Source organism: Ahaetulla prasina, chromosome 2, assembly GCF_028640845.1.
Source record: "Ahaetulla prasina isolate Xishuangbanna chromosome 2, ASM2864084v1, whole genome shotgun sequence".
NCBI classification, from domain to species: domain Eukaryota; kingdom Metazoa; phylum Chordata; class Lepidosauria; order Squamata; family Colubridae; genus Ahaetulla; species Ahaetulla prasina.
The window spans coordinates 84,870,931-84,882,393 of NC_080540.1; the positions used below are offsets into that span (position 1 = coordinate 84,870,931).

Sequence of the window (11,463 nt, forward strand, 5' to 3'; positions counted from 1 at the left end):
TTTTAATTCTGCTGAATGAACAAAATCACCCACTGCACTTTCCAACATCAGGCTATATTAATGAATAAATTCAGCCTTAACCCTAACTGTTCCAGTTTGTTCAGTGCTAATTCTCTTCTAGAATTTTCTGACAATAATTTACGGACAAAATTGGACTGGCAATCTAGTTAATTCCGATCTATTTTTGCCAACTCCAGCTTTGCACAACTGGCTGTGTCAGGAAAGCATACCTTCAGAGGATTATTTTATTACATAAATTTATACATATGATTCAAATTTGTTATGTATAGCAATTAGTCTAGCAGAGAGGGAAATGGCAAGAACGTATTTTAAATTTTTTAAAAACTTTTCCCAGGGAAGATCTGATTTTGAAAGAATTTGACTAACATTTGTGTGGCCGTCTAATCATAGCTACAATAAAACCCTAGATAGTTCCACGGCTCCTGTAAACCACAATAACATTTCAGGAAATATGCGCCACCCAAAAAACAAACCCCCGCCCCCATCTCCTTAAAGGTTTCTTCTTAGCAAGACTTCAAGAAGGAAACAAGAGGCAGGGTGGGTGACTGGCAACGGAAGCCACACGCGCAAATTCCTCCGCCCCGCCCCTTTTATCGGTCTGCCATTTGCTTTCAACGGCGTCTTTTTCGTTTTTCCGGTTTGGGGGAGCTCGCGCCTCCGCGGAAGCCAATGAGGAGAGCGGTGCGCTAACGTGCATATATTGCGCGCGCCGGAAACAACTGTTTGCTGCAGAGAAGAAGCGGAGTGGATACTGAAAACTGATACTGTGTCGCGGAGCTGCTGGAAGCCCGGCGACTGATTCCTTTTGGTGTGTCTGGGAGCCAAATATCAAGTAAGCCAAAGGTTTTCCCTTCGGGATTTCCCTCCTCTGTACTGTCAGGACCAACTCTTGACTGCTCCCCGCTGCTTTTTGGGAGTCTGCATCTTGCGCTTTCCCCCTCGTTTTGTCCAAAAGGACAGGTTAACGGACTAGGCACGACTTTAATTTCCTAGGACCAAAGATTAAAAGCGATCATCATCCACGTTCGCATTAACATCACGAGCCCAAATCTGTTCCTTTGTCTTACATTTGAATATGGGGCGTATAAATTTTGCTGCTGACACTCTCCCCTTAAAATCGAATCAATTTAGTTTTATATTTAGTGCCGAAAGAAAGAACAAAAAGCTAAGGAAAAAGCTGATGTGGACTTAGTATATATTGGAACGGCATCTTCTGTTTGTTTGTTACTGTAGAAGTGAATTTCTGCATAAGGCAAGGAGGTGGAGTAGGTCTTGACTGTATCACCAAACCTGTATTTCTTAAAATATGTGCTATGGTTGACAATAAAACAAAAAATACAGTAGGATCAAATGTATACATAATTGTAAAGTAGTGAGCAATAATATTAATAGGATATTAAAACAGTAAGGAAAACTATTGTGTCAACCCTCTTACACGTTCTTAGGCACCTTTCAAGTGTGTATAGTGAATAATATAAATTTTTGTCAATTTTTTTTTTAATTTTTAGGGGGAAAAAATTAATGGTTATTTTAAAAAAAGCCTGATACCTAGGAAACAATTGTGTTACTTTTTGTCTAAAGACTAATCACCAAATCTAAGCTGAATTTCCTTTTTTAATGTTCTTGGTTTTCCTGGACATTTCAGTTCTTTTTGTCAAATTCTTCTTTTTTTGTTTTGTAGATGGGGGAACTGTAAAGGGGTCACTACACCTCAGTTTTCTTTTCATGCTAGGCTCTGCATAGGAAACATCCTTTTTTTCCCCATCAGCTTGGATATCTTGGAGAAGTTTCAAGAGGGATTGAATTGATTCAAATCTTTCAGTATTTTTTCCCCCCCTGGTGCTGCATTTTCTGAACTTGTTTCTGGAAGAGCTTGTATGGGGTCAAGTTTCAAATTGTTTAATATTTTTCTTGAAGACAGTTAAGGTTATTGACAAAGCACAATCTCTTTCTGGGCTTTCCTGGGCTTCAACATAACTAGAGCTTTTATTGAGTCTGTCATTTGCACCTCTATAACTGTCTGGTTCGGTTCTGCAACCCAACAAGAAAAACACAGACTTCAGAGGATAATTAGAACTGCAGAAAAAATAATTGCTACCAACTTGCCTTCCATTGAGGACCTGTATACTGCACGAATCAAGAAGAGGGCCGTGAAAATATTTGCAGATCCCTCGCATCCTGGACATAAACTGTTTCAACTCCTACCCTCAAAACGACGCTATAGAGCACTGCACACCAGAACAACTAGACACAAGAACAGTTTTTTCCCGAAGGCCATCACTCTGCTAAACAAATAATTCCCTCAACACTGTCAGACTATTTACTGAATCTGCACTACTATTAATCGTTTCATAGTTCCCATCACCAATCTCTTTCCACTTATGACTGTATGACTATAACTTGTTGCTGGCAATCCTTATGATTTACATTGATATATTGATCATCAATTGTGTTGTAAATGTTGTACCTTAATGAACGTATCTTTTCTTTTATGTACACTGAGAGCATATGCACCAAAACAAATTCCTTGTGTGTCCAATCACACTTGGCCAATAAAAATTCTATTCTATTCTAAAAAAAGGCCAACTGAAGGAGAATCAGGATTTAGAGGCAAGGTTTTTGTAATATCCACAATAGTGGATATTCCAAAGTGCTGCAGTCTGGAACTTGGAGAAAATGTTCTCTCTGTATGGTATCCCTATCAAAATTCATTGTTTTATATCTATGTTTTTTTTCTTTTTAATTTCTGATTGTGGAAGTTCAGAATCTATATTACCTAAACTCTGTTCTTCCATCTCAGTTAATCGATGGGATTCATTATTCTCTGTAATAAGAGATTCTGTTTCCTTTGTCCCCTGCAGCTTATTAGTGTCTGAGACTTCTGTCTCTAGGTTGTTTCCAAATATAACAGAAAGGCCAGTTTTACGTTTTTTTCTCTTAGTCACATGTTTACTCAATATACTATCATTGTGTGATTTTGCAGTATCCTTATCCAGGATAGATAGTGAGCAGCTCCTGGAATTCTGTGGCACATTCCAAAGGTTGTCTCCAAAAATTGTGCTTGAATTCAATGCCAAAGTAGAGTCATCTACTGGATCACTATTTCCAGTACTTGCCAATACTTTGTCAGTGAAAGAAGAGAATGACTTCTTTACCTCATGGAAAGGCATACTCCTCTAAGTCTCACCAAAAGCAGATTCCAATAGATCTAAAGGGAATTTCTCCAGACTGGTGGATGTCTTTCTGCCACTGCCACTTCCTTCATCATCCATAAGAGATAGTGGAATTCTCATAAATTTTTGTGCCATTCTAGGACAGTTGCTACCATTCTGACTTACCATCATAAGTATCGTTTATCTCTTTTATCCAGCAATGGAGAATAGGAATCACTCTCAGAAAATCTGGTCAGCTTGATTGCAGTTTGAAAGCAGCTGTTCATAAAGAGCTTCAGTTCATCAATATATTTTTTCACGGAGGAGAGTTTTTGGCACAAGGAAGTATTTTCCAAGTGACCCAACTCTACTTCTTTCTGCAGCCACATCTTGTCATCAGTAAGTTCTTGGGCTGTTATCTTGGCAGCATTGAGGGCCAGAGCCAATGCTTTGTTGTTCTGTTTTAGGGAGACCTTAATAATAGAGGAATTATTAATTGTTCTTGTTCTAATCTTTTAAATTTTTGTCAATTTAAAATCCTCTAAATATAAACAGGTGGCAATCCGTGCTAGTAAATAGTATTCTTAACCATTTAGTGTGTTGGACAGAAACATTTTAGCTTTATTGTAATGTATAAATCCTTATCTTGTATGTGGTGTCTAAATGCTAATTTTATTTTTATGTTTGCAAATTTTATCTCTTTATTCCAGCAATTTGTTCTGCTGCAATGGGTGAACCTCAGCAAGTGAGTGCCCTCCCTCCACCTCCAATGCAATATATTAAAGAATATACTGATGAAAATATTCGGAAAGGTTTGGCTCCTAAGCCTCCACCGCCTATTAAAGATAGTTATATGATGTTTGGAAATCAGTTCCAGTGTGATGATCTAATTATTCGACCATTAGAAAGCCAGGGTATTGAACGATTGCATCCCATGCAGTTTGATCATAAAAAGGAATTAAGGAAACTCAACATGTCTATCCTGGTCAACTTCTTAGATCTCTTGGATATATTAATAAGAAGCCCAGGCAGCATAAAAAGAGAAGAGAAACTGGAAGATTTAAAACTGCTATTTGTTCATGTGCATCACCTTATAAATGAATATCGACCTCATCAAGCAAGAGAGACTTTGAGAGTCATGATGGAAGTGCAGAAACGTCAGCGTCTAGAAACTGCAGAGAGATTTCAGAAACATCTAGAACGAGTTGTAGAAATGATTCAGAATTGCTTGGCTTCTCTGCCAGAAGATTTACCTCATTCAGATGGAGGAATGAGAATAAAAGCTGAACGAATGGACACTGAAGACAGCATAAACTGTATTGGATCAAATGAACAGCAAAGAACAATTTCCAGTGTAAAAAAAGATCAGGTTTTGGATAAAGATGCTAACATGTGTAGCATTATTGATGAAATGACATGAAAAAGCTTTAGGATTTGTGATTTTCAGGGAACATGCAACAGAATATGATGTTTCTTTTCCTTTTGCTATGTTGATTTAAACAGTAATGGAACACAACATATAAATCGGTAAATATTGATAATTTATTTGTTTAGCTTTTGCATGTATATCTATGCTTGACTTTAAAGAACATCAATCTTACTGGTAGCTTTACCTGCTAGGCTAACTATGCAATTCATCAGTATCCAAATTTTGCTGATAGTCATTTATTGAAACAGGAGGTACTTTAAGGAATTTAAATACATGTGATTAAATTTAGCTTAAACTAAAAGACATGTTATACTACAGCAGCACTGTTATGTATACAAAGTGGAAGAAAAAACAGTAAATATTTTTTTCTTGTTATGAATATTTGTGAATTAAAGCAACTGCTTTCTGAAGATAAGTAAACTTTAACATTTATTAAAAAGAATGAAATTCTAAATTCTTTGAGAAAACTTTATCTTTAAAATATTTAACAGAAGACCTGATCCAAATTAGACATGTATTTTATAGGATGAGCCATATGCTTCCCTCTGATTTAAATATTGGGTTGTAAAATGGTGGTTCCTCAGATCGTGACTGCTTGTTAATGCTGACTGTGTTGAAATCTTTGTGTCTGTGTCAATTACTAAAGAATTGGAAGTACGTAAACAGTATAGCCATAGTATATATATATTCAATATTTATACCACATACCATGCATTTAAAATATTTCTATTTTTTTTCCTAATTTCTAAATTTCTACACAATCAGGAAAAGTTTCTATACAAGACAATTATTAATGGGCCAAGAAAAAATACTTGCAAAAACAAATACTAACATATACGTACCAAAGAACAAATTAAGTTCTGTATGTTACAAGGTAATGAAATTATTTTTGATCTCTACAGATTGAATAATTCAATTTTCCCAAATTCCATTATTTTCTGGGGAAAATGTGAGGGTGGCAGATATTTTTTTGACTTCAATCTGTATAGATTTTTTACTTTGCTAGTATGGTGTAACCAGAGATGGTTTTGTACTAATTAAAAGTATTAGGGAAAGTCAGTAATGTTTTGCTTCTATTTATCCTCACCTGATTATATTTGTACCATGTATCATGCAATTCAGAAAGATTCAAAATGGCTGGAGTGAGCAGCAGCTTTGAGCTTTGCTCTGCTTTTTACTCTCTACTTTTATCCTTTTTTAAAAAACATTATTTCTACTTTTAAATCAATTTTTAACTTTTTAACTTTGTTCTCTTTTTTACTCTCTATTTTTATTGTATTTTTATCTAAAACTACTCTTTTAACTCTTAAATCAATTTTTAAATTATTTTTTAACTTTTAACCTTTAAATTTAAAAAGTTTCAATTTTACTACTTGAAAAGAAGGAGGGCGGGGCTGCTGTTGCTGCTGCTGCTGGAGCGTTTTTGCAGCAGCTCCTCTTGGTTTTATTTTATTTATTAATTTTTAGTATACCCACTGGAGCCTTTTTATTTAAATAATATTTTTTGGAGACGATAACATCATAGACCACAACACAGACAAAGTTTTGGCTGAGGAGGAATAAGAAGGCATGGAGAAAAGAAAGAAGCGCCAAGGCACTAGCCCGGGATCTCTCCTACCAATGAAGAATGCAAAACAACCAAAAATTGATGAGCATTTTGCTGACAAGAGTCTTGTAAGTAAAAATATCACCCCCCTCCATTCCCAACAAACTGGAGAGATTAGAGCGGAATCGGCAAAGAGGTTTGACAAAACAGCAGATACTAGACTTTCCTAATCTGGGGGGAGGGGAGCAAAATAACAGCCAGCTGTTTTCACAATCAACGAGTCCAGCTCCAACTTGTATGGAGACGGAGATAAAGACTAAAAAGTTTTAACAACAAACTAATTCAGTTTATGGCAAAGCAATGCCTTCTTACAGCACAAACGGTGGTTTCAATATTTGAGCAATTAATAACCAACATGACTTGGAGACACTGAAAAAAGATATAGATGTTTTTCTGCAAGCACAACATCGGGCTACAGGCACCCACACTAAAGTCCATTCAATAGACTTGGGTGGACCACATACTCAGGATAGGGAGGAGAAAGGAGAGCAAAGACCCAGGGAAACAGCTGGAGAGCCTGCCAGAAAGTGGCAGCCCACGCAGAAAAATAGTCCTTTTTTAGACAAGGCATCAAGAGGAGGAGGTATTAATAGAGGAGTTATTTTGCTAGTATGGTGTAACCAGAGGTGATTTTGTACTAATTAAAAGTATGAGGGAAAGTCAGTAATGTTTTGCTTCTATTTATCCTCACCACCATGATTGTATTTCTTTATACCATGTATCATGCAATTCATAAAGTCTTTCAATTCTCAAAAGCAGCTTTCCAGAATAATCCTAATTTTTGTGCTGATTTTTAGTGTTTTTTTTGTTTTTTCCCTATATATTGGGTGTGTGTGTGAGTCTCTATATATATTGCACTAATTTGAATTATTTCAAAATTAGAAAATACAGTTTGGCTAACAAAGAGAACAGTAATTAAAATTCACCTCAGGAATTCAATTATGTAACAAAATACTTATCCAAAAATTGTGCTTGGATATTTTATCCTAGTATTACTAATGATAATTGGTAGTAGTGATATTTTAGCTACCTATTATCTTTGCAATGATTCATTTACACCAGTGGTAGTCAACCTTTTTATACCTACCGCCCATTTTTGTATCTCAGCTAGTAGTAAAATTTTCTAACCGCCCACCAATTCCACAGTAATGCACCGTGTATCGTCTGTGCATGTCTCTCATGCATCGTGGATTGAGTTTCGGGGGGGAGGGGTGCCAGCTACCAGGTCTGCTTGCTTGTTAAAGCTGGGTGGTGGTGGGGGAGATGTACGAGCTATTCTGGGACGAGGCTCTTTTGTTTACAGTTGCACTATAGCGCCATTCAGTTTCTCTTATGTAATGTGAACTAAACTTATGCGCAGGCGATACAAATAGTATATTTTCAGAAATTTAAATTGTCACTGGGAATTTTATGAAAACCTAATGAAAATGTTTTTAAATAATGCTATTAATTTTTTTAAAAAATTCAATGAAATTAAAAAAAAAGGAAAGTGCTTCAATATCGGACAAAACCCCTACCGCCCACCATGAAAGCTGGAACGCCCACTAGTGGGCCGTAGGGACCAGGTTGACTACCACTGATCTACACTTTATAATTTGCATGAGAAAAAATTACAGTCAAATTTATAAACAAAAGAGTCCAAGAAATATGAAGGTTTTGTCTTTATGTTCCATCTTCATTTGGCATTTCAGATTTAGTAAACATTAACAAAATAGTACAGTGGGCACCAAACCAAGTTAGATTTTTCTAATCTGTTTATTTTTGCATTTAATAATACTACATTGCTGAAAATAGGTGAAATCCCATGTAAAGAGAAGCAGAAAAATAGCTCTGGATTAAAAATAATTTATAAACTGCTGTGGAATAAAAAAGTTCTTTTTCTTGAAAACAGATGAAAATAATTTATGATGGGGAACAATGGGAGTTGATTTTTTTCTCCCTTAATAATGTACAACTTGTTTATGGAGGTACCTGCAATAGTCTTAATATTTAAATACAATGTAGCAGATTTTTTGCCTCAGAAGGAGGCAGCACCAAGCTGACTTTGGCTGAGCTCAAAGGCTAAGTTTTGAATGTCTTCTCTCAGCAATTGCATATAGATATTTAAAAACATCAGGTTTGGTGAGACCTATAAAAGAGGAAAGACCGAGCCAACTTCCTTTCCCCTCTAACTTCACTTCCTAAATAAAAAAGAATGGAATTGCTGCAAAATAGATGTTCTCAACCATGATAGACAACTTAAAAGGATACCACAATTAATGGTATTGAACACTACTGAGGGGCTCTAAAAGGACCTAGAGTTGCTCTCCCTCATGGAAAAAATTTCCATCCCATGGCCAGGATTCTACCCCCAGAGCCTGGATATTGAACTCTCCTGGCCCCATTAGCAGAGGAGATTTCACCACCAGTGACACTATGTAATCCAGGCATGTCAGAATGGCTACTGCTATGCCTTTCCATATTAGCTGCACAAATCCTAAATGCACGTGGAGGTGCATTTGCACTGAGACCTTCAAGAACAATACTGTAAGATGGAAAGCATCCTGCAACATCAAGGGGACTCATTCGAAGGAACTGCCAATAAGGAAGAATACTTTGAAAGCAAATAGCTTTCAAAGTGAAATATACATTAACCAAATGGTGCTGCGAATAGGTGAGAGCCTAAAATTGTGCCTTCAACTTGATATTGGGAACTGCAAAGGAAGTTACTTTGCTGCTATTATTGTTTTTCTAGAGACTATCCAGTAGAGAGTTTTCTGGGTGATTAGAGGACTGTTGCAATCAGGCACAGTGATGGAGATAGGGGAATCTTCAGATGTCTGCTGTGACAATGATGTAAGACCTGAAAGCAAAATCACAGGAGTTTTCATAAAGCCTGATGTTCATGCTGTATTGTAAAAGTTAAGGAATGGCATTCAGAAAACCATGAGTATGGATGTGTGGGACTGGTTTCAACTGGTATAGTCTAATGATGGGCACAAGGTTTTGGAAAAAGTCTGGCTGACCACATGGATTCTTGACCGATCATGGCATGTGGAATCTAGCTAAAGGGAATTGATTAGGCAATTAGTACATTTCTGAGCCATGCGCATAGTGGCCTTAATCTGGAAAACTGTCATCTACTCCTTAAAAAGAAACTGCTTTTTACAATGAAACTGCTGGCTTCAGTTTACCCATTAAATACTTAGCTAATTCTTGTTGAAGTTGATTTAAAGTGAAGCTTTTTTCACAGTAGGAATGCTTCTTTAATCATGTTTGTATATCCAAATTCATCCTGGTTTCTGCCATAATGATATCAGACCTGTTTTCAGAGTTGCTTCTGCAGAATTTTATTTTTCTATTGAGAAATATTAATTTATTCTTGTAATCGGACTACATTACACTTTGGAAGATTTGTGAGAATTTGGCCTTCGCTCTAATCAGGTCTATTTTTCAGATTAATTTCACTTCTGTGACATCTAAACAATAATTACAAACTGCAATTATGCTGTATCTTGTAAAGGTTTCATTTGCTTACCTATTAAAAAGTTTCTGTCTAAAATGCATTGGCTCAAAGATTGGCCCACTCATCAAAAGTTGTGTCATGGGAATAGAGAGTACATAAAATATCAGAAGGGAATGAGTTTTTTAATTGGAGTCCTCTTAATGTCATTTTTCCATTCTCTAACCTTTTATAAGGTTCTGCAAACTGTCAGCTTAAATTTTGCATAGGTTTGCTGAGAAAGTTAAGTGTACACTTGAGCAAAATTCTAAAATTAGAAATAATCTTCAGGTAGCTGGGGAAAAAAAGCCCAGTCGACATATTAAATCCCTCAGACCAAAACTATTTAATGAATTTTGAATTGATTAAAGTTTAGACTAATTGTGGAACTACATGAGTTTGGTTGTTGTTGTTAGTTGCGAAATCATGTCCGACCCATTGCGAGCCCATGGACAACATTCCTCCAGGCCTTCCTGTCCTCTACCATCCTCTGGAGTCCATTTAAGCTCATGCCTACTGCTTCAGTGACTCCATCCAGCCACCTCATTCAAAGGAAGGATACAAAAAAAAGACATAATAATTATACAAAGAAAAAAAAAGAAAATGAGAGAATGGGATAAAGGGAAGAAAATTTTAAGAGGTGGATTGCCGAATGGACCAAGAGAAAATGGTTAAAAAGAGTAATTAATGGAAAGAAAGAAGGGTGATATGATATGTACCTATAGTTATAAGTGAATGGTATTATTATTTATGTTTGTGATTGTAATATGAAATATATTGTGTAATTCAAATGGTAGAATGGAGAAAAACAAGGGAAAGGAGGAAAGAAAATATATAGAGTCATATGAATTGTATTAACCGTATTGTAAAAACTGAATTATGATATAAATTGTGAAATACAAAAAGAATGGTAGAAGGGTTAATATGATCTTATCTATTTAGAAGGGGTTAAGATATAGAACTTCAAATGAAATTGAAATTGAATAAGACACTAATAGAAATTAAAAAAAAGAAGATGATTAAGAGATTAAGATAATGTTTGTAAAAAGGTGGTGTGAAAAACAAAACTGAAGAAATATATTGTTTTTGGTAAAATGGTAAAATGATTAATAGGAAAATAAGAAATGATAAATTGGTCCATCATAGAAAATAATTGATATTAAGAGATAAATGTGAAATTAAAAAAAGAGAAAGAAATAAGGATGGAAATGACTGTGTTTAAATTAAGGGTTTCAATAGAAAAAAGAAAATAAGAGGAAACAAACTGATGATAATTTACAAATGTGGTGATTTTGAGAAATATATGTGATAAATGGAGAAATAAGATAATGACATGAAATAAAATTAAGATTGGAGGTTAGGGTGGATGGTAATATTGATTTTAAATTAAATATTAAGTAGAGATGAAAAATAAAGTGAACATTATGGCAGAAATTGAAATATATAAATTATATTTGGGAAGTACTTACATCACAAGCTGTAAATTTTGACTTGGTCAATACCCTAGTCAGAAAAAATGTACAGTTTATGTTTGTTTTAAAAAATAAAAATAAAAAAAGAGAAAGATATTGCTAGAGGTGGTGCTGGGCGGCGGGGGTGGGTGGGCAGCGGGGGACTATGGATAGGGATTTCCCTAATCCAGGAATTGAGAAATCTACTTGCCCTGGAAGGACCTGTACCCACTTTCAAGAAGCAGATGCATACTGTGGCTGTTTTTAGAACTCTTGTTGGAGGCTTTTATGGGGGGGGGGGAAGCTCTGGTAGGAATACTCTC

General features: G+C 35.7%; 1 protein-coding gene across 2 annotated transcripts; it reads left to right on the plus strand.

The window, feature by feature from the left end:
• The first annotated feature begins 703 nt into the window (after window positions 1–703).
• MED7 (mediator complex subunit 7) lies at window positions 704–5,056 on the plus strand. Of its 2 annotated transcripts, XM_058171404.1 has the most exons (3): window positions 704–853; window positions 3,392–3,572; window positions 3,884–5,056. In XM_058171404.1, the coding sequence occupies exon 3, from the start codon at window positions 3,901–3,903 to the stop codon at window positions 4,591–4,593; it is 693 nt and encodes a 230-aa protein (XP_058027387.1). In that variant the 5' UTR covers window positions 704–853; window positions 3,392–3,572; window positions 3,884–3,900; the 3' UTR covers window positions 4,594–5,056. The 2 variants fall into 2 exon arrangements, with proteins under 2 accessions (XP_058027387.1, XP_058027388.1); XM_058171405.1 differs by lacking the exon at window positions 3,392–3,572 and having other exon boundaries at window positions 707–853.
• The last annotated feature ends 6,407 nt before the right edge of the window (window positions 5,057–11,463 follow it).

What these genes read in the sequence shown, in the direction of transcription:
- MED7 (XM_058171404.1), top strand. Translation starts at nt 3,901, where the DNA reads ATGGGTGAACCTCAGCAAGTGAGTGCCCTCCCTCCACCTCCAATGCAA.